Source organism: Saimiri boliviensis, chromosome 17 (genome assembly GCF_048565385.1).
Source record: "Saimiri boliviensis isolate mSaiBol1 chromosome 17, mSaiBol1.pri, whole genome shotgun sequence".
Lineage (NCBI taxonomy): Eukaryota > Metazoa > Chordata > Mammalia > Primates > Cebidae > Saimiri > Saimiri boliviensis.
Window position 1 is genome coordinate 8733295 of NC_133465.1, and position 26402 is coordinate 8759696.

At 44.7% G+C, this 26402-nt stretch overlaps 2 protein-coding genes across 2 annotated transcripts; both read right to left on the bottom strand.

Annotated features, from left to right (window-relative positions):
* Positions 1–240: 240 nt before the first annotated feature.
* KRBA2 (KRAB-A domain containing 2) lies at positions 241–18450 on the bottom strand. The gene is made up of 2 exons (XM_074388162.1): positions 18225–18450; positions 241–11830 (listed from the first exon to the last, which is right to left on the bottom strand). The coding sequence occupies exon 2, from the start codon at positions 11808–11810 to the stop codon at positions 10578–10580; it is 1233 nt and encodes a 410-aa protein (XP_074244263.1). The 5' UTR covers positions 11811–11830; positions 18225–18450; the 3' UTR covers positions 241–10577.
* A 752-nt stretch (positions 18451–19202) lies between these two features.
* On the bottom strand, positions 19203–26175 carry RPL26 (ribosomal protein L26). Its single transcript, XM_003945146.4, has 4 exons — positions 26086–26175; positions 25085–25257; positions 23122–23262; positions 19203–19368 (listed from the first exon to the last, which is right to left on the bottom strand). Exons 2-4 carry the CDS (start codon positions 25250–25252, stop codon positions 19240–19242), a joined length of 438 nt encoding a protein of 145 aa, XP_003945195.2. The 5' UTR covers positions 25253–25257; positions 26086–26175; the 3' UTR covers positions 19203–19239.
* Positions 26176–26402: the final 227 nt, after the last annotated feature.

Consider the following 26402-nt stretch of genomic DNA (forward strand, 5'->3'; position numbering starts at 1 on the left):
TTTTTGTATTTTTTAGTAGAGATGAGGTTTCACCATATTAGCCAGGCTGGTCTCGAACTCCTGACCTCATGATCCACCTGCCTTGGCCTCCCAAATTGCTGGGATTACAGGTGTGAGCCACCATGCCCAGAGGTAATTTCTTTAAAAACTAAACATACTCTTACCATATGACCTTATGATCATTGTACTCCTATTTACCCAAATGAACCGAAATCCGTTGCCCACACAAAACCGCACACAAATGTTTACAGCAGCTTTATTCATAATTGCCAAAAATTAGGAGCAAGCAAGATATCCTTCCACAGATGAATGCATAAACTGTGGTATACCCATACAATGGAACATTACTCAGTGCAAAAAAGAAATGAACTATCAAGTCACAAAAGATGTGGAGGAACCTTAAATACACATTGCTAAGTATAAGAAAAAGTCTGAAAAAGGAACATACTATATCATTCCAGCTTTAAAACATTTTGGAAAAATCAAAACTATAGAAACAGTAAAAAGATCAGTGGTTTCCAAGAGTTTGGGGAGTGGGAAGGGAAACTCGTTAGACACCATATTCCAGTGGGTGCCGGGCAGATAACCTGTGAACAGAAGGGGAAACCACACAAGGCCTGGAGGCTTTCAGGCAGCTTTTGGGATCTGCAACAAAATATGCCACATTTGAAGATAAGCGACTCTCACTCACGTGAATACTGCCTTTGCACGCCAAAGAGCAAACTGCCAAGTTATTGCCCTGTATTTCCATGGTGGAAGCTATGTCTCCTCTTTGGTGGGACCTTGTCAATTCTTCTTTTTTTGGACATAATTGTAGACTTACAGAAAAGTTGCAAGAAGCGTACAAAGAATTCCCACTCTTCATCCAGATTCCCCAAATGTTAACATTTTACTGCATTCGTTTTATATCTCTCTGTCCCTCCCCTCTCTCTCTCTCCACACACATAGACACACACACACACACACACATAGACACACACACACATTTTCCTGTACTATTTGAGAATAAGTCGCCAACATAATGCTCCTTTATCTCAAGATATTTCAACATCTATCTCCTTAAAACAAGGACATTCTCTTACATAACCACATTACAATCATCAAGATCAGGAAATTAACTTTGATACAATATGATAATATTCAGACAATATTCACATTTTGCCAGCTGTCCCAGTGATGCTCATTGTAATAAAAGAAGATCCTGGATCAGACACTGTGTTCAGTTGCCACATCTCTAGCCTACTTTAACTGGAATAGCTCCTCAGTCTTTGTCTTTCTCAACATTGCCTTTTTTTTTTTTTGAGATGGAGTTTTGCTCTTGTTGCCCAGGCTGGAGTCCCGTTCTCAGCTTACTGCAACCTCGGCCTCCTGGGTTCAAGCGATTCTTCTGCCTCAGCCTCTGGATTAGCTGGGATTACAGGCACACACCACCACGCCTAGCTAATTTTGTATTTTTAGTGGAGTCAGGGTTTCTTTATGTTGGTCAGGCTGGTCTCAAACTCCTGACCACAGGTGACCCGCCCGCCTCGGCCTCCCAAAGTGCTGGGATTATACGCATGAACCACCATGTCTGGCAACATTGCCATTTTTTAAAGGGTACAGGGCAATTATTTTGCAGAATGCCCCTCAATCTGGGTTTGTCTTTTGTCTCTTCTTATTTAGTTTCAAGTAGTACATCAGTGGTAGAAACGTCACAGAAATGTTCTCAGTGCATCCTATCAGGAGCAGCAGTAGTTGTACGTACACTGGGGAGGTTAACTTTGACTACCGAGTTAAGGTGGCGTCTGCCAGGTCTCTGAGTGAGGATCCTGCTGATGACATTTCCCTTGCAAGAAGTCCTTTAACACAAAGTAGGCAGCATGGAGAACGTTCAGCAGTGATCCAAAACTTAGCCTGCGTGACTTCTCACTGGGCACTCGTTTAGACTTACAAGTCTACTCTGTGCCTATTTTTCTGCATTTAGCAGTCTCTTTACTTGTTGGTACCTCCAAAGGCCACATGATGCCTGGTTACATACTTGGTGCTTACAAATGTCTAATCAATGAATGAAACTGACAGGCTAGAGAATGGGGTAGGTAAGGAGAGCTGGTCAAGGATAACCCAGAATGGCAGTGGATTTCAGAGAGGCTTTCTTCCTGATACAGAGAGCCCCTGCCCTGCATCTAGAGGTGAAGAAGGATGGCAGTTTCAGGTGTCTGGAATGGTTCTCTATACCCCATTCAGGACTGGGAGGCAGCTGTATTGTTACAGATGACCTGGGTTGTGTGTTGAGCAAGATCCTAATGGTCCCTACATTTAAGGCAGCCATTTCCAGGATTCCTGCCATTGCATCGGGAGAAAGAGAGGCAAAAAGAGAGGGGATGTCATTCAAAGAACAGTACACTGAACTGCGGAGATAGAGTGGGGAGGAGGAAAGAGGCAAACATCTGGCTACTGAATGATCCGCCAAAGTTAGGAGGGAGCCGTCTGTGCAAAACCCAGAGGAAAGGCTCACAAACCCTCATCTGCTATATACCCACCCCGTAATGTCGTGGGAAGTGCATCATCGTAAAGAGAACTCTTATGCCAAAGTTGCAGGTGTGGAAAAGTTATTCTGAGCAAGGAGCTAGTCAACAGAAAGGATGTAGCAGTTCAGGTTAAACAGAACAATAAGATTTAGCAAATTGAGATGTGGGGAAGCAAAAAGCAAAAAATCAGGACCAAATTTTAAATGGAAAAGGGAAACCCTAACTAGATCCAAACCAAAATAATAATCATAAATCAGTTGTAACTAAGAAAAGTAGACAAAGATAAATATGATTCTAAAAAGCAAAGTCTCCTATTAAAGCGGAAGGGCAATTTGCTCAGGAAGCTTACATTTCCTGCCTACTTTGTTTGCTTGGAAAACACAGTAGAGTCGACCATCTGGAGTAATTAATTCTAGGGTAAAAGTGTCAGAACCTGGGTAAACAAAGATTAGCACCAAGATAAAAATAAGGAGAACCAGGAACTAAAAAAGAAATCAAATTCAATACGTTCAAAGGAATAGAATCCTGAACAAAATTTTGAAGATTCTTTTGCCATCAGTCAACTTTTTGAATAAGAGTCCTGGGATAACTCTTGTTCTTTTATATTTCAAAGTATTTCAGGTTTCAAATCAATTTCTGTAAAACTTTCATAAAACAAATGGAAGGAAGAACTGTAAATCACAAACCAACCAACCAAACCTTTCCCCTTAAAATTTAACAACCAAAAGTCATCACATTGAAGAAGGTTAAAGTAACTGCAGAGGTAACTGGCTTATGCAGTGATTGAACCTAACCTTGGCAAACCATACTTTAATGGTCTGTTTGCACTAACGTCCAGAAAGCATGCAAAATAATTTGGAAGCAGGACCATAAGTCTGAGTTTCTCAGTTTCCTCCCTCGCTGCCCTTCCTTCTCGGTACTAATTAATGACATTCCAATGCTTAGTCTCAAAAAACCATTGGTAATAGGATCTCAGAAATGTCAGAAGAAAATGTTCCTTCTACCCCTAGAGCTGCAAACAAGCAGATTCTATTCCACAACAGGAGGCCAAAGCTAGTTCTGAGACAGTGGTAGAGAACATTCACAAAAGCATTCATCTCTAAGCCTCCCATTTTCTCTCCATCTCGGAACTGGGGACATGTGCCCCGGCAGGAAGCTTGGGCCGGTGTTCTAGAAGAGGTAGGAAGTACAAAAGTACAAGATGACAGTTTTCACACTACACAGAGCAGAACTGGAAGGGAACTTTAATACGAGTTGGTTCGATTGTCTCTCACTTTACACGAGGAAGCCAAGTTCCAGAAAGAATAAGTGACTCTGGCAGTGCCTAGAGTAGCCAACAGCCTGAGTTTCTTCCTGCCACCCCTCACAAAACAAGTGCAACCAGGAAATTCATGTGCCTAGACCTGATGCCTCCATCCCAAAGCTGCAAATGTAGCTGCAAAGGTAGTTGGGACTTAAACCATGGATGCCAGGTTTACGTTGTTACCCTGTGAGTAATGTGGAACCCCTGTGGCTTCCTTTTTCCACTTAAGTGCTGTGGTGCAATCACAGCTCACTGCAGCCTCCACCTCCTGAGCTCAAGAGATCCTCCCACCTCGGTCACCCAAGTAGCTGGGACTACAGCGTGAGCCACCATGCCTAATTAATGCCATGCCTCACTATGTTACCCAGGCTGGTATTGAACCCTGTCGCTCAAGCAGTCCTTCTGCCTCAGCCTCCCAGAGTGCTTGGATTACAGGCATGAGCCACCACACCTGACCCACTGGAGATTCTTGAGCAGGGGAGGTGGTTACAAGCACCTGAGCTTCATTTTCTGTGCTTCATTTCTTTCTTTATAAGAGAGGAAAATTAAGTCCTTAATACACCTATTTAAACTCATTTCTTCAGCTTCAACTAACTTTGTAGGGCTGTAAGGAATAAATAAGAAAATGAATTTTAAACTCAGTACTAATAATATAGGTAAATCAGTATTTAGTAGTGTTAACTATTATTCCGAGCAGAGCTTTACTTCTGGAAGATTCACTAGATGGGTTGTCTTCCAATCAACCAAGGTAACAAGGGCTTATCCTGGGGGGAACGGAGAGATGGCAATAGATTTAAGACATTTCAGAGTTAGCTTATCAGTTATGTGTTGTTGCTTAACAAACCACCTCTAAACTTAGTGGCTTGAAACAACAACATTCATTTATTTTGCACATGACTCTGCAATTTGGCCAGGGCTTGTCTCTGTTCTATACAGTATTGAATGGAAGATGAACTGCGGCTAGAAAGTCTACTTTTTTTTTTTTTTTTTTTTTTTTTTTTTTTTTTTTTTGAGACGGAGTTTCACTCTCGTTACCCAGGATGGAGTGCAATGGCACGATCTCGGCTCACCGCAACCTCCGCCTCCTGGGTTCAGGCAATTCTCCTGCCTCAGCCTCCTGAGTAGCTGGGATTACAGGCACGTACCACCATGTCGAGCTAATTTTTTGTATTTTTAGTAGAGACAGGGTTTCACCATGTTGACCAGGATGGTCTCAATCTCTTGACCTTGTGATCCACCCGCCTCAGCCTCCCAAAGTGCTGGGATTACAGGTGTGAGCCACCGCGCCCGGCCCAAAAGTCTACTTTTAAGATGGCTCACTCACATGGTTGGCATGTTGGTTCTGTCTGTTGGCTAAGAGCTTAGCCAGGGATGAGGTTCCAGGGCTTTGGCACCTCTCCATGTGGGCCTCCGCAGGCTGCTTGGGCTTCCTCAGAACATGGTGACTGGATTTCAAGAGTGACCATTCCAAGAGAATGAGGTGGTATTTTTATGACAGCCTCAGAAGCCACATATTCTCACTCTTTTGTACTAGACTGGTCAAGGAAAGAACAAATTTCTGCCTAGGTTCAAGTAGAGGTGATAAAAACTCCATCTCTTGATAGGGAAGTGCAAAGTTCTAAAAGAACATGTGTTACAGATATTTGCATACACATTTGGAAAATGTAATCTGCCACTGGTAGGGATGACATGATTTAGCAAATTGGCTAGCGGCAGTGAGGGAGAATGAGACCCTGAGGTTTCTGGCTTGGGTGACCCGTGGTGCCATTAATAGAACTAGTGGAAAATAGAAGGAAGAATATGTTAGCAGAGATTATTGACCCTGAGAAGCCCATAGTATTCAGAAGACTGGAACCTGGAAGAGGCATAAGGGAGTCTTGCACAATAAAGTCACAGCTGAAACTGAGACTAGAAGAAATGGCCAAGTATGAGAAAGAGAATTGTAACAGATTCTTAGAAAACAATTTTTTTTTTTTTTTTTGAGAGGGAGTCTCACTCTGTTGCCCAAGCTGGAGTGTAGTGGCATGATCTCAGCTCACTGCAACCTCCGCCTCTTGGATTCAACCAATTCTTGTGCCTCAGCCTCCCAAGTAGCTAGGATTACAGGCACCCACCAATATGCCTGGCTAATTTTTGTATTTTTAGTAGAGATGGGGTTTCGCCATTTTGGCCAGGTTGGTCTCGAACTCCCGATCTCAGGTGATCCACTCACCTTAGCCTCCTAAAGTGCTGGGATATTAGGCATGAGCCACCACACTCAGACTATTTACTATTTTTTTTTTTTTTTTTTTTTTTTTTGAGATGGGGTCTTGTTCTCTGTTGCCAGGCTGGAGTGGAGTGGCATGATCTTGGTTCACTGCAATCTTGTGGCTCACTGCAACCTCCACCTCGGGTTCAAGCAATTCCCCTGTCTTAGCCTCCCGAGTAGCTGGAACTACAGGTGCATGCCACCACACCTGGCTAATTTTTTGTATTTTAGTAGAGACGGGGTTTCACCATGTTGGCCAGGATGGTCTTGATCTCCTGACCTCATGATCTGCCCGCCTCAGCCTCCCAAAGTGTTGTGATTACAGGCGTGAGCCACCCCTCCTGGCCCTATTTTCCTTTTAAATGGCATTATTTTCCATACCAGTTTTTATTTTTATGTAGCCAAATATATTAATATCTTCTCCATTCCAAGATCACAAAACTTTTTTCCCCAATATTTTCATTACAGTTTAAAAAATTTTAATGTTTAAGGGTCAGACTTCATTTTTGTCAAATGGATAGTCAATTGATCCAGCACTATTAACTGAATAATACATCCCTTCCCACTGATTGAAATGCTACTTCTATCATAAATTCCTAGAGATACATACGTCTGTTGCTGGCCTTTTTTTTTTTTTGAACAGGGTCGCCCAGGTTGCAATGCAGTGATACGATCACGGCTCACTTTAACCTTAGCCTCCCAGGTTCAAGTGGTCCTCCCACTTCAGCCTCCCAAGTAGCTGGGATTGCAGGTGCATGCCACCATGCCCTGCACTGGCCTTTCTTCGCAGTGGGCCACAGAAATGCGTATGTGAGTGGCTGATGGTGGCCACCGGCAGAGTGCTGCATGCACCACGACTCACTTGCTGCCATGCAGAAATTGTGGGCCCACTGTGGCCACATGAGCCGAGTTTTCAAGAGGTGTTAGTCATCCAGATTTAAATATCCAGTGTTTTTTTTTTTTTTTTTTTGTTTTTTTAGGCGGAGTTTCGCTCTTGTTACCCAGGCTGGAGTGCAATGGCGCGATCTCGGCTCACCGCAACCTCCGCCTCCTGGGTTCAGGCAATTCTCCTGCCTCAGCCTCCTGAGGAGCTGGGATTACAGGCACGTGCCACCATGCCCAGCTAATTTTTTGTATATTTTTAGTAGAGATGGGCTTTCACCATGTTGACCAGGATGGTCTCGATCTCTTGACCTCGTGATCCACCCACCTCGGCCTCCCAAAGTGCTGGGATTACAGGCTTGAGCCACCGCGCCCGGCCATATCCAGTGTTTAAAGTGTTGGCAATTAATTAAAAAACAATTTAAAAGGCTGGGCACAGTGGCTCACGCCTGTAATCCCAGCACTTTGGGAAGCCGAGGTGGGTGGATCACCTGAGGTCAGGAGTTCGAGACCAACCTCACCAACATGGCAAAATCCCATCTCTATAAAAATACAAAAAGTAGCCAGGTATGGTGGCAGACACCTGTAATCCCAGCTACTTGGGAGGGTGAGGTAAGTGCAATCACTTGAACCTGGGAGGCGGAGACTGCAGTGAGCCAAGATTGCACCATTGCACTCCAGCCTGGGCGGTAAGAGTGAAACTCTGTCTCAAAAAAAAAAAAAAAAATTTTTTTTTAAAACATGGACAAAATATATTTGCAAGCTGAGACTAGCTGTGGCACACTGGTTGGTGATCTCTATTCTAGATGCTGAAATATGATAATGCAGACCAGATTGGGCCCAGAAATCCACCTCTCTTTCCCACTACCAACATTAAGAAGCAAAAGAGGAACAGTGATATGCTAGCTCCCGGAAACCCAGGTTATTTGCAGCCACCTCTGGGAAAGAAAGCAGTGTTATGGCTCATGTCACCTTTTACTCAAACGAGTTGATGATGTGGTTCCCGGTTTACCAAGTAACTAGGAGGAAGGAGATCAGCATTGGGGAGGGGAAGATAACATCCTCAGTCAAAATTGGCCTTCCCAAACCTGCTAGGCTGAATTGCAAACAAAGACAATGGGTTGGAAGGAGGATGGAAGGTGGGGTGCTGGCCAAGAACAGAGCAAGATTTTGGCCCCCCCAAAACAAGCTGGAAAGTGATGTCACTTCCTATGTGATCATCATGCAACTTCCCTGGATACCTTCCAACTTAACACTGCTGAATCTGAAAAGAAATGGCAATGAACAGAGGTCTCCCACTCTCACACGGAGAACAGGATCTGCTTGCAGCCAAGATGAGTCACATTGTAGAACTTCACTATTCACAGAGAAAGCCTCTCTTCACATGCAGAATCTCGCTGGTCTCTCAGGACAATCCTGGGAGGTAGGCAGCATCCGGAATGTTACTGCCCCTTACAGAAGAGGGAACTGGCACTAGTGACAATCAGAATGGGTTTCAGATGGCTCTGGAATGTGCAGGAAGGACACCTTATAAAGAATAAAAACTGCAGGCCCTTCTTCCCCATGCCCATTTGTGTAGAATCATTTACGCATTAAATTCACTGAACACCTTCAATGAGCTAGGCACTCTGTCTTACGCATTGGGAACATAGGCGTCCACAGGTCCTGGGCACCGTCCTCTCCTGTGGCTGGCCAGTCATCCTTGCTCTGGACCATGACCCAGACTGGCCTTGCCCTACTCCTCTCTAGGTAGAGCAGTGATCTCAGCCCAACTCTTGCATTTTGTTCTAGAAACCTCGATTGTTTCCCTACTGGTCACTTCCTGAAAGGCACGGACCTGTGCCAGGAACAGGATATGTTTTTAAGTGCTTGAGACACAGACAAGTGGCAGACTCATACCCAAATTCCAGCCATACCTTAATTCTGACCTAATTTTAATACATGTTTCATGCAGTCACACAATTCTGTGTGTATGACACTCTGAGCAGGGATGGCACATACTTCTCCTGAAGCGGGAAACAGCCCAGTTGGTGAGGTGGCCAGTCTCTAGGGCATCTTGGATGAACCTCTTTTCTTCGCATTACTTTTCCTTCATCTACTTCGTTTTTGTTCTGAGACAGAGCCTTGCTGTCGCCTAGGCTGGAGCACAGTGGTGTAATCTTGGCTCACTGTAACCTCCACCTCCTAGGTTCAAGGGATCCTCCCACCTCAGCCTCCTAAGTAGCTAGGATTACCATGCTAGGCTAATTTTTTGTATTTTTGTAGAGACAGGGTTTTACTGTGTTGGCCAGGCTGGTCTCAAACCCCTGGCCTCAAGTGATCGGCTGCTTAAGCCTCCCAAAGTGTTGGGTTTCCAGGCATGAGGCACTGTACCCACCCTTCTTTCATCTACTTATTTTCCTGTGATGCCTCATGTTCCAGGGTATGTGTCTGAGGGGCAGGAATATGTACCAGATATATCTAGGGCAGCCCCATCAGCTCTTATTTGCAGACATTTTCTTCTATTGACTATAATGAGTAGAACTATGTCTCTCTCTTTTTTGAGATGGAGTCTTGCTCTGTTGCCCAGGCTGGAATGCAACGGCAGGGTCTCAGCTCACTGCAACTTCCACTTCCTGGGTTCAAGTGATTCTCCTGCCTCAGCCTCCCGAGTAGCTGGGATTACAGGTGTGAGCCACCACGCCCGACCAGAACTGTGTCTCTTAAAAAGATAAGTCCAAGTTCAAGTCCCTAGTACCTGTGAATGTGACCTTACTTGGAAAAGGAGTATGTGCTGATCTAATTAACGTAAGGATCTTGAGATGAGATCATCCTCATTAGAGTGGGCCCTAAATCCAGTGACACAGATTTGGTATCCAATGATATCTTTACAAGGGACAGAAAATAATACACATGGTCACAGGGGAGAGGGCCACACGAAGACAGAAGCAGAGACTGGACTTACACTGTCATAAGCCAAGGAACATCAAGGATTGCTGTGGCTACCAGAGAAAGGACAAAGGCATGGAATGGATTCTCCCCCAGAGCCTCCATGAGGAACCAACCTTACTGACACCTTAACTTCAGACTTCTGGCCTCCAGAACTGTAAGACTCTATTTCTGTTAAGTCACCCGGGTGGTGGTAATTTTATATATATATATATTTTTTGAGACAGAGTCTTGCTCTGTCACCCAGGCTGGAGTGCAGTGGCAGTCCTGGCTCACTGAAACCTCTGCCTCCTGGGTTCAAGCAATTCTCCTGCCTCAGCCTCCCAGTTAGCTGGGATTATAGGCACATGCCACCATGCCCAGCTAATTTCTATATTTTTAGTAGATACAGGGTTTCACCACATTGGCCAGGCTAGTCTTGAACTCCTGACCTCAAGTGATCTGCCCGACTCGGCCTCCCAAAGTGTGGGCATTACAGGTGTGAGCCACATGTCCGGCCAGGCTGTGGTAATTTTTTATGGCAGCCCTAAGAATAAATACACAGACCCAATCAAGTTTTCCCTTTTTGAGAAATGACTGCCATGTACAACTTGACCTGAGAGTGGGGTCTTCAATCCTTTCCCCTGGGGCCTCTGGCAACAGTTCTCAGATGACTCTAATGCTCAGAGACACACCTGTGTGTGACGGTCCCTGCCCAGCAGGCATCTGTTCACCAGCAGAGGAGGCCGGAAGCCCCTTGTGAGGTGCTGGGTTCTGTAGCTTCAGGAGTAGGATCAATGTCATCATCCATATCAGATCTGTCTGCTCCAATCTCAGCCCTTTCTTCCTGCCTGATCCAAAGGCTATTTTCTAGCTGTTCTTCAGCAATTTCTAGCTCTTCTTCTGTTTGTAAAGTAGCCACAGTTTCCCGAGGCAAGTTTGAGGAATATAGCCCAAATTTCGCTTTACAACCAAACATTGCCTCAAATGGACTTTGCTGCAAGGAAACGTCGAAAGCCTGATTCCTCACCATCTGCACGAATCGGAGGCCTTTGGCCCAGTGACGTGAGTAGTTACTCTGCATCCAGGCACTTATCATGTTCTTTATATCATGGCTTGCTCCTTCCAGGGAGCCCTGGATGTGGCCAGGGTGGTGCTTACCGGACACAATCCTTAGGTCTGGCCACAACTCATTGAGCTCACGAACAACCGGGTTTGTGAACTCAATGCCACTGTCGGAGTCTAACACACTGGGTGTACCAAGAATTGTGAAAATATCTAACAAAACACTCACCACCTCATGGGTCTGTTTGCTTTTTAATGGCCGTAAAATAATAAACTTGGTCAAGTGGTCTTGGTAGTATAAAATGAACTTGAACTCACCATCGGCACTTGACTGCATGTCAAGTATTTCAACTTGGCATGTGGAGTCTATGTCCTTAAAAGTCATGGGCTTGGGCGCAAGGCCTCTCTTGGGTACTGGGTTCTTCTGATGGCACTGTTTACACAGAGTCAGATATAAGACAATAACTTCTTTGGTGACATTCCCGTATTTTCCCTGCAGCTCCTTGAGCATGCGTGTCCGCCCACCATGTCCAATTCTGAGATGTGTGTCATGCAGAATATCAAACAATTCTTCTTTATGCACATAATACCGTATTCGATCTCGTTCTCCATGAGTAGCCTCTATCAATTTCTCTGTGCCCTGCACAGAGATCACATCGTATTTTGCAGCACGGCGATAATCACGTGATGACTTCTTCCCTTTTTCTTTAGCTTCTTTAACTTCCTTTATTGTTTGAAAGTACTTTTCTTTGGAAAATACCTTGCTGTTGTAACTTTTGCTTTCTACTAACTTTGTTACACTCATAAGAAACTTTTCTCTCATGTTACTTATCTCCATTTCCATTTCACTTGCATTTGAAGCCCCAGGTGGATCATTTCCAGCTCTCTGAGGCATCATGGAGAACTGTAAGAAGGATCCTAAGAAAGGAAGAGAACAAAGTTAAATTCACTGACACTCCCACCTGGAAGGCTTTCCCTCTAACGTTCCTCAATTCTTTCAGCTAATTTTTGAAGATGACTACATGGAAGAATGATAATAGAATATAGTGTAAAGCAGCTAGAAAGCCAACTAGAACCATCCAAAACCAGAGCACGGCAATAGAATTTGACATCAGTAAGATCACAAATATGTAGAGGTTTTAGACTTCAGGTGAACAGAAAAAACAATGAAGCGGTCAGCTTATAGCATGAAACCTAATCAACTGGTTATTATTAATTGAACAGGAGAGAGGATAAACAGAAACTCCTAAGGCAGCAGACTAAAATCTTACCCTTAATATCCCTTAAAATAATATAAATGGGAGAACACGGCTAAAAGGTACCATATAATAACAGCAAACTTTTTCTTTCTTTCTTTCTTTTTTTTTTGAGGTGGAGTCCTGCCCTGTTGCCCAGGCTGGAGTGCAATGGTGTAATCTCGGCTCGCTGCAACTTGGGTTCAAGTGATTCTCCTGCCTCAGCCACCTGAGTAGCCGGGATTACAGGCATGTGCCACCACACCTGGCTAATTAACAGCAAACTCTTAAACTGAAATTAATACCAGTGATTGCTTCTGAGCCTTCCCATAATCAACAGAAACAATTTCTTGGCTGGGTGCAGTGGCTCATGCCTGTAATCCCAGCACTTTGGGAGGCCAAGCTGGCGAATCACTTGAGGTCAGGAGTTTGAGACCAGCCTAGCCAACATGGTGAAACCTTGTCTCTACTGAAAATACAAAAGTCAGCCAGATGTGGTGGCAGGAGCCAGTAATTCCAGCTACTTGGGAGGCTGACCCAGGAGAATTGCTTGAACCCGGGAGGCAGAGGTTGCGGTGAGCTGAGGTCATGCCATTGCACTCCAGCCTGGGAGACAAAGTGAGACTGTATCCAAAAAAAAAAAAGACAAAACAACAGTAACAACAACAACAACAACACAATTTTTTATGGCTGAAGAATCTGTCTTTATGTTGGGGGAATCAAGAAGAAAGCTGTGGGGATCTTTTAAAATGATGGTTTCCCCTCGACAATTGTCTACAGGATTAATGAAGGGAGATTCTGAGCCCTTACCCTGTGGGACAATGTTCTCATAACTGTCCAGCATTGTGTCCCTGTAGTAATCCTTTTGAGAGGCTTCTAAATAATTCCAATCTTTGGTCATATCTTCAAATGCTGCTGCCTCTGGAAACAATGCTGGCTGCTGTCATAGGGCCTGGGCTAAGGAGCAGCTTCAGCAGGACTGGAGAAGAGACGAGAGGGCACCAGGAATGAAGGCGTGCAGCATAAAGGACTCTGAAAGCAAGTCAGGTGAATAAATGGAAGAAATAAGAAATAGGTCTCATGTCCAACACAATGACTACAGCTTCATGGATGAGGGAAAGTTTTGCTTTCCTGGGGGGTCTATCAGTCTGGCCTGTTTTGATGCTGCCACAGCTGCAGCCAATGAATTGATATTTCCAGAATAAAGCAGAGTCCAAGTGAACCTGGGCACTCCAAGGTCAGGAGATGCTTTCAGGTACAGGCTTGATGCTCTTTTTTTTTTTTTTTTCCTCAATTTTTAAAAATTGCATTTTAGGGGCCGGGCGCGGTGGCTCAAGCCTGTAATCCCAGCATTTTGGGAGGCCGAGGCGGGTGGATCACGAGGTCAAGAGATCGAGACCATCCTGGTCAACATGGTGAAACTCCGTCTCTACTAAAAATACAAAAAAATTAGCTGGGCATGGTGGCGCGTGTCTGCAATCCCAGCTACTCAGGAGGCTGAGGCAGGAGAATTGCCTGAACCCAGGAGGCGGAGGTTGCAGTGAGCCGAGGATTGCGCCATTGCACTCCAGCCTGGGTAACAAGAGTGAAACTCTGTCTCAAAAAAAAAAAAAAAAAATTGCATTTTGGGTTTTGGGGTACATGTGAAGAACATGCAAGATTGTTGCATAGGTACACACATGGCAGTGTGATGTGCTGCCTTCCTCCCCATCACCTGTATCTGGCATTTCTCCCCATGCCATCTCTCCCCAACTCCCCACCCCCTGCTGTCCCTCCCCTATTTCCCCCCTACAGACCCCTGTGTGTCATGCTCCCCTCCCTGTGCCCACGTGTTCTCATTGTTCAACACCCACCTATGAGTGAGAACATGTGGTGTTTGATTTTCTGTTCTTGTGTCAGTTTGCTGAGAATGATGGTTTCCAAGTTCATCCATGTCCCTCAAAGGACACGAACTCATCGTTTTTGACGGCTGCATAGTATTCCACGGTGTATATGTGCTACATTTTCCCTGTCCAGTCTATCATCAATGGGCATTTGGGTTGGTCCAGGTCTTTGCTATTGTAAACAGTGCTGCAATGAACATTCTTGTACATGTGTCCTTATAGTAGAATGATTTAGAATCCTTTAGATATATACCCAGTAATGGGATTGCTGGGTCAAATGGAATTTCTATGTCTAGGTCAGGCTTGATGCTCTTAATAGGGGTGGCAGGATCTGTTTCCAATGGAAATATTATGTCTGTGTACACAGAGATATGTCAGGAGATTATCATGCAGAAAAGAGATATCCCAAATGGAGCCCATATGCCACTGTGATCAGATAATTCCTTAGAAGGAGAACTTGATACTCAGTTGTCTAAACTGGGATTCCTTAGTTAGAACAGCACTAAGACAGGATGGTGATAAGGCCAAGGGAGTTCACTTGAGGACTGCAGGAATTCCAGCAAGCTTAGGAAAACAGGATCCCAAGATCCCAGCTGTCAGATGCAGAGCTGAGGGGCAGGGCAGAATCCTGAGCAGAGAAAGATGGAAACTGTTAAAAGCTCTGAGCAGGAGTCTCGGTTAAGTTGGACCTGCTTCCAAGTCCTGAAGGTCCTCTACTACAAGGGCTTCAAATTCCCTTCCTCAGCATTACAGGTTAATCATGAAGACTCCTGATTCTAAGACATTGCTAATTATCAAACCACTGACTTAATGACAACTTTGAGAAGAAAATGTATTAAGACATTCAAATTTTAATATGTGAAAAATATGCATTTTTGTTTTCTTTTTTGTATTTTTGATAGAGATGGGGTTTTGCCATGCTGCAGAAAGCCTAGGCTGGTCTCAAACTCCTAGGCTCAACTGATCCACCTGCCTCAGCCTCCCAAAGTGCTAGGATTACAGGCTTGAGGCACTGTGCCTTGCAGAATTGAAGAAATTGCACATTTGCAAAATGTTCTTTACTCTAAGCCTGTGTTCAAGATCTTTTGCAAACTGATTTATCAAAGGCTCTGAGGCTGGGCATGGTGGTTCACACCTGTAATCCAGTACTTTGGGAGGGCAAGGTGGGCAAACCACCTGAGGTTGGGAATTCAAGACCAGTCTGGCCAACATGTTGAAACCCCATCTCTACTAAAAATACAAAAATTAGTCAGATAAGGTGGTACGTGCCTGTAGTCCCAGCTACTCAGGGAGCTGAGGCAGAAGAATCCTTTGAACCCAGGAGGCAGAGGCTGCGGTGAGCTGAGATTGGGCCATAGCACTCCAGACTGGGTGACAGAGTGAGACTCCATCTCAAAAAAAAAAAAAAAAAGAAAAGAAAAAAATAGCCTCTAAGAAGTCCTGCAGTAAAGAATTGACACAGGACTTTGTTTCCCAAAGAATACCTATTACCATCCTATGGTATTACTATTTTTTTTTTTTTTTAACACTGGGTACACCACCACACCCAGCTAATTTTTGTATTTTTAGTAGAGATGAGGTTTCGCCATGTTGGCTAGGCTGGTCTTGACTTCTGGCTTCAAGTGATCTGCCCATCTTGGCCTCCCAAAGTGTTGGGATTACAGGCATGAGCCAGCACACCCGGCCAGTCCTACTAGTTCTAACAGACTTGAAACCACAAGGTAATCAATGGAATCCAGGAAGAGCACCTTCCAGATTCCTTTCTGAAACCAACATCTCTCAGAACTAGAGTACTGTGTTGGTTGCTCTTTGAGTCCCTCAGGGGACTGCAACCGAAGGGAAAGCCTCCTCTTCATTCTATAAAAGAATGAAGGCAATTGGGCATGGTGGCTTACGCCTGTAATCCTAACACTTTGGGAGGTCAAGGTGGGAGGATTGCTTGAGGCCAGTAGTTCATGACCAACCTAGTCGACGTAATGAGATCCTGTCTCTAAAAAGAAAAGAAAAGAAAAAAGAATGAAGGCAACAGGCTACAAACAATTTATAATCAAAAGATGCAAAATCTCAGTCTTTAGTAAGAGATACAGTCCTTACTGTACCATGAAATACTACAGTATAGTCGAAGGGCCACAATTATCTAATAGACCTATTTTGGTTGGTCCATCTAGTGATTTAAAAAAATTTGAATGATTCACCTCTAATTACAGGTTGGGAGATTTCACATAAAAAAAAAATCTCAATTTCTGGCTTTTTTGAAAAGAAGTTCTGGCTGCCCTGGGGGCATGGTTGCCTGGCAATAACTGGCTGTAATGGAGAGGCAGCATCCTCCTTTGGATCAAGCTTGTCCAACCTGCAGCCTGTTTGCTGCATGCAGCCCCGGATGCCTTTAAATGCAGCCAGACACAAATTCATAAACTTTCTTAAAATATTTTTGCAGTTTTTTTTTTAAAGCTCATCAGGTATCTTTTGTGTTGGGGTGTTTTATTTGAGGCCCAAGACAATTCTTCTTCTTCCAATGTGGCAGGGAAGCCAAAAGACTGGACACCCCTGCTTTAGATGGAGTCTGGACTCTCTTGCTTCCCATAATCTCTAAGGGATCTACTAACCTATTCATCTTATTTGTCCACTCCTGCAGATTTCTAAGCTTTCAGTATGTTTTTTTCTTTTTTTTGAGATAAGATCTCACTTTGTCACCCAGGCTGGAGTTCAGTGGCAAGATCACCGCTCACAGCCTCAAACTCCCAGGGTCAAGGCATCCTCCCACCTCAGCCTCCCCAGTAGCTGGGACTACAGGCAGGCATCACCAGGCCAGGCTAATTTTTTTTTTTTTTTTTTTGAGACGGAGTTTCGCTCTTGTTACCCAGGCTGGAGTGCAATGGCACGATCTCGGTTCACTGCAACCTCCGCCTCCTGGGTTCAGGCAATTCTCCTGCCTCAACCTCCTGAGTAGCTGGGATTACCATGCCCAGCTAATTTTTTGTGTTTTTAGTAGAGACGGGGTTTCACCATGTTGACCAGGATGGTCTTGATCTCTTGACCTTGTGATCCACCCGCCTCGGCCTCCCAAAGTGCTGGGATTACAGGCGTGAGCCACCACGCCCGGCCAATTTTTTTTTTTTTTTTTTTTGTAGTTACGGACTCTCATGTTGCCTAGGCTTCAGCACCTTTTCCAAAAGCAACATCAAAGAAATGTGACCCTAAATCAATTAGCTTCCTGGTGTGATCTGTGCTGATGGCTAAGTGATAACCGAGTTGGTTGGAGAAAACTGGAAATACTTCCAAAGCCATGTTTACTCCCTTCACCCACCTGTGAGTCTTTGCCTTGGCTGTTTCCGACTGGGAATGTCCTCGCATTGATCTTCCAAATCACTGTCAGCTGAAATCAGCCTCCTCCCTGACATATTCAGTAACTTCAGCTGACTGCCATCTCTCCTTCCTCTCTCAATAACCTGTACCATTCACTGGAGCACTTTGCTTGGCATCTTTAGTAGACCAGTTCAGATGTTTACAACCTAGAAGGTAGGGACGGAGGCTTCTACCTGCCTGTACTCCCTCGGAGGGTCCACGAATAGAGCCGAGCACAAAAGATGTTCAAAGGACATTTAGTTTAAAATGTCGCTTATAGGCAGGTCTTTAGCGAGTCAGCAGCGGTATGGCTGAGTCTACGCTTGGGAAATCATTTTCTGACTCTTACCATTACAGACTAAAGCAGTTACTTGGGCCTCAGTTTCCTCATCTACAACACGGGGAGATGACCAGTACCCATCACAATCGATTGCTATGAAAATTCAATGATAAGCCGGGCGCGGTGGCTCAAGCCTGTAATCCCAGCACTTTGGGAGGCCGAGGCGGGTGGATCACGAGGTCAAGAGATCGAGACCATCCTGGTCAACATGGTGAAACCCCGTCTCTACTACAAATACAAAAAAATTAGCTGGGCATGGTGGCTCGTGCCTGTAATCCCAGCTACTCAGGAGGCTGAGGCAGGAGAATTGCCTGAACCCAGGAGGCGGAGGTTGCGGTGAGCCAAGATCGCGCCATTGCACTCCAGCCTGGGTAACAAGAGCGAAACTCTGTCTCAAAAAAAAAAAAAAAAAAAAAAAAAGAAAAAAAAGAAAATTCAATGATAATGCAGATAAAGCACCTAATACAAGGTGCCCGCACCATCCCCACCACATGGGCACGCCCACTTACTCCTGAGCACCGGGCTGGGGCGTCGCCTCCTTTGTGCAGCCTTCCCACCCTGACATCGCAGACCGCTCCCACCGCCTGGATCCACGCGTCCGAGCCCCGCCAGATCAGGGCTGAACGGCTGAGACTGGCAGGCGATGGAGAAAGGGACACACCGGAGGAAGCGGCATCTGGATCCCGCTCCACCTACACGTCCGCGGGCAGCCACACCTCCGGAACCCTCCGCCGGAAGCCGATCAGCGCCGGCCGGAAGTCCCGCCCCCCCGAGGCGACGCGGAGAAGGGGCCGCTGCGGGCTTCCCCCAGCCAGGACAGCGTTGGGGACACCGAGCAACGCTCCCACCTAGACGACAGCTGTAACCTTGGCCAGGCCAGTGACTTAACTAGGGCCGTTTCCACATTGCTGCAAAGCCTCCAACCTGCAAAGTATGTATGTTGTTTTGATCCTTAAAACGAGGCATAGCGGGAGCACACACAGTGCTGCCACCCCATACCTTTTCACTGCATCCTGCCGAAACTGCATTTTAGATCAGTATTTCATTATTTCAACTAAAAATTTTAGGTTTTGGTCTCACAGCACTCAATCACTTGGTAGAAAACACGGTGAAGGGGGCCCCCATGGATAGACCAGAGAACTTGAACCTGAGGCCTCTCACTCTAGAGTAACAGCTTGAATAAGTAATCTAGATGCTACAGGAAGTCACAGAAGCTGCTGCTTCTATTGAAAGCAAGACCTCCTTTCCAATGGCAATACAAACGTTTATGCAGTAAGGTAAAAAATATAGGCTGGCTGTCCATATAGCAGTCTATCCATAGGAAGAAAGTTAAAAGACAGGTTCAAGAAGAGGAAGTGTTTCCAACTAGGTTTTCTTATAGGCCGCCTTCTCAATGAGACCCCCCTAGCTATTGACATAGGCTGAAATGCTGCTGCCCACTGTAAAGAAGTGCCCTAAATCACCACACACAAAACACAGACTCCTCGTTTCAAGTTTTAATCAAAGCTTGTATACAAGATTCCTTTATTCCTGCATCTTCTCAATTGTTTCTTCCTTGTATTTGCCCTTTTCCTTTCCTACTTGGCGAGATTTGGCTTTCCGTTCAAGGATCTTTTTGCGGTCTTTGTCCAGTTTTAGCCTAGTGATAACCACCTGCAGAAAAATCAGAAAAAAACACTCCCAAGCTTTAAATAACCACCAAGACACACGGGAAAGCCCAACATTTAATACCACTTCCCACACCTGAGGCAGTGGATGCCTAAAGAAGAAATTAACTTTTTAAAAACTCCGGAAATTACTCTTTAGTCATCAAACCGGGCTTAAATATTTACTAATTTCCTACCAACAAAGGAGAAAAGGCAAGATGGCATCAGTAATTCTTATTGTAGCCTCTTCTGTGCTTCATTATGTTTTTTAGTGAAAAATATTATACAATTCATTCTGCTTTTGTCATGACAGTCTTACAAACTGTCATACACAAATCTATTTTTTTATAAAGTAATTTCAGGCTGGGTGTGGTGGCTCAAGCACCCAATCCCAGCACTTTCGGAGGCAGAGGCAGGCAGACAACCCTGGCCAACATGGTAAAACCCTGCCTCTACTAAAAATACGAAAATTAGCGGGGCGTGGTGGTGCGTGCCTGTAATTCCAGCTACCTGGGAGGCTGAGGCTGCAGTGAGCTGAGATCATGCCACTGCACTCCAGCCTGGGCCACCAAGTGAGAATCAACCAACAAAATTAGCCACACGTGGTGGTGAATGCCTGTAACCCAGCTACTCAGGAGACTGAGACGGGAGAATTGTTTGAACCCAGGAAGCAGAGGTTGCAGTGAGCTGGGAATGCACCATTGCACTTCCAGGCTGGGTGACAAAAGCAAAACTCTCGAAAACCAACAACAAAACAAACAAAAACCAACACCCTAAAACAGAAAGATTATAAAGTAACTTCAGAATTTTAATGTTAGAAATTAAACATAGCATTCACAGGTAATTCCACCTGCAAAATCTTTAGGGAGAAGATGACAATACAGATCTTATTCCAACAGTTCAAATCCTAAAAGACATCCAAATTATGATAAACTTTAGTCTTACGAAGGCCACGGAAGGCTGAAAAGAGGTGCTGGAAATACAGCATGCTGACCAATCAATCTCTGCTGTTGCGGAACTCACATACCGCTATAGGGAGACTGATAACTTATCAGTGAATGTACATCACTTTGATAAAAAAGGCAAGTGAGGAAGCTGAGGGGCTTTCTAGAGTGACCAGGAAAAGCCCTACTAATAAAGCCACATCTGAAGAGACCTAAAGTGGTGAGCCATCTATCTATGTAGAAGTATCTGGAAGAGAACAGCAAGCTGAAAGGTCCAAAGGCAAGAGATTATAAAGTTTCACAGGTGTGTTTCCTAAACATGAGTAAGAATCAACTGGAGGGCTTGTTGAAACTGACACCTGGGTCACAAACCCTAATTCTGCCTCACTAGGCCTCGGCTCCTAGAATTTATAATTCTACCAAGTTCCTAGGTCCAGCAGACTGGAACACATAGAATGAAAAAAGATGTCAGAAGTGAAGGAAAATCAAAGTCATTTTTTTTTTGAGATGGAGTTTCACTCTTCTTTCCCAGGCTGGAGTGCAATTGCGCCATCTCGGCTCTCTGAAACCTCTGCCTCCCAGGTTCAAACGATTCTCCTGCCACAGCCTCCCAAGTAGCTGGGATTACAGGCACCTGCCACCATGCCGAGCTTTTTTTTTTTTTTTTTTTTTTGTATTTTTAGTAGAGATGGGGTTTTACCATGTTGGTCAGGCTTGTTTTGAACTCCTGACCTCAGGTGATCTGCCTGCCTCAGTCTCCCAAAGTGCTGGGATTATAGGCATGAGCCACTCCATCTGGCCACATCAGTTAAAGTCTTATAAGCCAATGTGATGGCAAAGAGCAGACAGAATTTGAGGTATTGAGACAGTAGTCCACAGACCTTATAAACTGATGTGGGGTACATCATCAGTCAAAATGACATTTTTGGTTGGACATGGTGGTTCACGCCTAAAATCTCAACACTTTGGGAGGCTTAGGTTTTGGGCAACATTGCAAGAGCCTGCATTAAAATAAATAAATATTTACTGACATTTTGGCCTGAACAATTAGGAAGATAGCTGCCATACACTGTGGTGGTTTGAACATGCCAAGTTTGGGATACTTACTAAGATATCTAAGTTGAACTGCACAATTGGCAATTGGATATTGGGTTTAGGGGAAGAGGAGATTCTAGACATTTTAAGTCCTAAGACTGGAATGAAATATGAAGATGACTATTGAGTTACTCAAAGATTGACCATCACATGCTGCACTAACATGTACAGCACAATAAGACTAAGAATCTGCTTGGTGACCTAAAACAACTGATCTGGTGATGGGAAGCAAAAATATGACTGGAGCAGGTTAAGGAGTGGGAAAGTCCTTAGTCCTAAGAGATACACACTGAAGTAATTACAGGTGAATGTCATGATCCTTTTTTAGTAAATTCACTGGGAGTGGAGAAACAGGATAAATTTTTGCATTAATTACGAGCAATTACAATTTTGGGGAGAATTCACATAAAAATCCAAGGCAAGCATCTGCTGCTACAGGAATCAAATCAGATTTTCTATCTTGGCTTAGACATAATCACTATTCCTGGGATCTTAACCTCTGAGTTTTGGGTTTTGCTTTTATTTTTCTTCAAACATCTGTAAATGGTTTCATACCTATTTCTCAGGGTTGTAAAGATGCCTTACTGCTGAATTCTAATACAGGAGGCCAGGTGCTATGGCTCAGCTCATGCTTGTTAATTGCAGCAATTTGGGAGGCTGAGGTGGGTGAATCACTGAGGTCAGGACCTGGAGACCAGCCTGGCCCACATGGAGAAATCCCATCTCTACCGAAAAAAGAAAAAAGAAAAAATTAGCTGGGCATGATGGGACCTACCTCCTGTAGTCCCAGCTACTCAGGAGGCTCAGGCAGAATTGCTTGAACCTAGGAGGTGGAGGTTGCAGTGAGTCGAGACTCTGCCACTTGCACTCCAGCCTGGGAGACAGAGTGAGACTCCGTCTCCCTAAATAAATAAAAAAGATTAAAAAAAAACCTCAAGAGGGCCAAAGTGCCATTTCCCTTCCCAGATTTTGGGAAGCCAAAGCAGGCAGATCACCCAAGGTCAGACCAGTCTGGCCAACATGGTGAAACCTCATCTCTACTAAAAAATACAAAAATTAGCCAGGTGTGGCAGTGCATGCCTGCTTGAACTCGGGAGGCAGAAGTTGCAGTGAGCTGAGATCGCACCATTGCACTCCACCCTGGGTGACAAAGTGAGACTGTGTCTCAAAAGAGAAAAAGAAGGAAAAAAAAAAGATATACATAATGACTGTTAAAGACACTTTGATTTCAGAAACATTTTAAATGTTTCAATACAATAGAATTTTCAATACAAATGCAGTAGTATTTAAGACATTTTTTTTTTTTTTTTTTTGAGACGGAGTTTCCCTGTTGTTACCCAGGCTGGAGTGCAATGGCGCGATCTCGGCTCACCGCAACCTCCGCCTCCTGGGTTCAGGCAATTCTCCTGCCTCAGCCTCCTGAGGAGCTGGGATTACAGGCACGCGCCACCATGCCCAGCTAATTTTTTTTTATATTTTTAGTAGAGACAGGGTTTCACCATGTTGACCAGGATGGTCTCGATCTCTTGACCTCGTGATCCACCCGCCTCGGCCTCCCAAAGTGCTGGGATTACAGGCTTGAGCCACCGCGCCCGGCAAGACATTTTTTTCTAGCACATTTAAAATCAAGGACTATTTCTATGGGCATGCTCTGTAAACAATAACGTGTCAACAATAATTGCCATAATTTCCTTTTCTCCAGCATTCTGAACAACACCTACCTTGCTGGGGTGAATGCCTACATGGACAGTTGTGCCATTAGCCTTTTCCCGCTGCACCCGTTCAATGTAGATTACGTATTTCTTCCTGTAAACCTGGACTACTTTGCCAATCTGCTGACCTTTATAGTGTCCTCGTACAACCTGAGTGCAAGAATTCAAAAGTAACAAATATTTGAATAAAAGATTAACCTTGTAAATCATGACAGTGAACTCATGCATACAGCATTCACCCAATCATTATGTTAAAAGGTTGAAAGAGCCCACTTTGGCTGTAAGAGGGTGACAAGGAACTTGTTACTCCATCTCAAAAGCAGCAACACACCAAGAGTATTTACATCAAAACCCATTTTTGTGTCCAATCTAGTGCTAAGTCAGAGGATAGCAATAAATGCTTAAGGGGACAAACCAATTCTTTCCCAAAGGTTAACTAACAGGAATCCTAGTGGTCCCCAGCTTGTCGGGACAAGTGTTTCTGAACAGACTCTTCTTCCCAGTTTGTGACTTTCTTGCACTGATATGTATTGAAAACAGAGCAAGTTTAGCACTACTACAGCAGGGACCAACAGCTGTTCTCTACCCACACTGTTCCTTATTTGGGAACCCATTTCATCTTAAATAGGCCTGAAAAAATATTGATGAGGTGTAAGTGGCTCTAGAGACTGCCTGAATTCTTTAATCACTAGCTGCACTACAGATTACACCTAAGGATCATTTATAGAAACCTTCACCTAAACAGATTCAACAAATTATTTACCTGTAAGCACAATCATGTGACACTATTCAGTTAGAGCTCCTGAATCTAGATTTGGAGCAATTCTGTTTATTGGTCCTCAACTGCGTCTTCAATGTCCAAACATTGAAACCGCCTTTGCAAAAATTCTAAGTGAGAAAATTACAACAGTTAAAGAGAGCTGACCTAACTAACTCCATCTTGCCTCTAACCTCCAAGCTGTCCTTGTTCATTCCTGGGCATACGCCAAACTTTGGGAGGAACTTACATAGTTTAACTTTGAAACAAAGATGGTACAGTCCTTTCCTGAAACAAACTCCCTTCTTGCCTAGGGACCAGACTGCCTTTGTAGGACTAAAAAATTAGCCGCAAGACTATAAATTATGGTTTACGCAACTAGAGGCCAAGATTCTAAACCTCCCCAATTGTTCCTAGGGATAACATCACTACTGTAAAGCCTAAGATTGGCATGGTATTTTTTTCAGACTCCGCACTGATGGATCTGCTGGTGCCACCCAGATCAATAAACTGATCTTGTGGACCAGCTCAAACCAAGACAGCTTCAACTCCCCATGCCTTCATCTCTGATGTAACCAATCAGCACTCCCCACTCCATGGCCTCCTACCTGCCAAATTATCTTTAAAAAACTCCAGTCCCCAGATTTTCTGGGAGACTGATTTGAGTAATAAACTCCAGTCTCCCATTCTGGCTCTGCATGAATTAAACTCTTTCTTTATTCCAATTCATGTCTACATAAATCGGCTACATCTGGACAGCAGGCACAATGAGCTTGTTGGGCAGTTACAGTTGGGCAGTTACAACATACTGATAAAAGGATAATCCCAAAGCAATATTCTGATTTTCGGGCAGGATTCCCAGGAGTTGGAGACCAACCTGGGCAATAAAATAACATCCCTGTGTACAAAACAAACAAAAAAAAGGTCCCATCTTTGAGCATCACTTGAGCTCATGTTTGCAGTAGGTCATGATTGGGCAAATGCACCCCAGTCTGGGTAAGACTGAGACCCTGTCTTAAAAAACAAAAAACAAACAAAAAGAAAATTTTCATCAAAATTAAAAACTGAAAAGCAGCTTATTGTTTTTTTTTTTTCGTCCCTAGCTCGACTCACCTTGCCACTCTCTGGGAGCAGGAGTCTCAGAATGCAATCCCTCTGCTAAACCAAGCGCGTGAAACAGCCACCAAGACAACGAGAACAAGCAGGGATACACACCTGAACTTCGTCATCCTTTCGGATGGGCATGGATCGCACGTTGTACTTCTGTCTCAGCTCTTTGGAAAGAGGGGAGGACATAATCTTCCTGCGAATGTGGGAAGGTGCATTGAAATGCCTTTTGCGATTCTTGCTTCGGTCGGAAGTGACAAAGGGATTGAACTTCATTTTGGCTAAATAAAAAGTTAAAAAGACTCTTAAATGACCAAGATCTCATCCAGCTTCCAAACAACCGCCATGCATCTTGATAGTCTAGAATGCTCACAGGAACTGTCATGTTCTGAAACTTCATAAAAAACTGCTTGATCCGAAGGGCCTATCAACCAAAGCTCGAAACCTTGTATTTTTTTATTCGGATGTTTTCCGTATACGTTTATGGGATAAAGACTTTTGCATCAAAAACACTTGTCTTAGTTTTAAGACCTTTTAGTTACACTCTCCCAACTCCTCCAGAACACCTGAGGGAATCAACACTGGACTTACAGCTCTGCTGAATTTTACGGCAGAGCAGACCGACAACGCAGTTCTCTTAATCACATAACATCACGTTCTAGAAGGCACGATCAAAGTTCATCCTCTACGGACTTGAGCGTGAATACATATAGCCTCTCCCAAATGAATAAGGCTCTGCATCCCGAACCTGGAAAATCCGGCACGCCTCTGGTCCTAAAAGCCTCCCAGGGAGCAAGTGTGGTCTGAAAGTTCCGAGAAGTTACTTCGAAATCATTTTTTAGGAAACGACACTGCCCAGACTAGACTCTCTTTATACAGACTCCCTCCCCTCAGCTCGTTTTCGAGTCCCTAGTTCCCTGGTCCCGCCATCACTCTCCAGCCCGAAGTCCTTGATTTAAAGGGAAAACAGGCAAAAAAAAAAATCCCAGCCTCCCCTCCCTGGCTGCTACTTGGCCGACGGAAAAGTCTCGGGGCCCCCGAGGTCGGAAGCCACTATGACCAAGAACGGATGGCTGTGGATTACACCCGCTTGCCCGCTGACTGCTTACCAGCTCCCGCTTAGTTGATGGCCGCAAAAGGGAAGAGAATTACACGCTGCTTCCGGTTCTGTAAGTTTACGAAAGATCTCGCGAGATCTTTATCTCTGGAGCAAGAGGGGTGCGGAGTTTGAGCGAGAGGAGTAAACTGGGAAATAAATGTATGGCTTGTGCCACCTACTGGCTGGGAGGGGAACTGCGAGGGACTGCAAAATCCCTCCTTCCGGGTCTCAGTGTCTCCCTTGCCGAGACCCGGGTGCTGCCGCGGAATCCTCTGGGAAAGGTAGTCCCCGAGTGGCGAAGGATGCTCAGGGTCTGGTTGCCCTTGG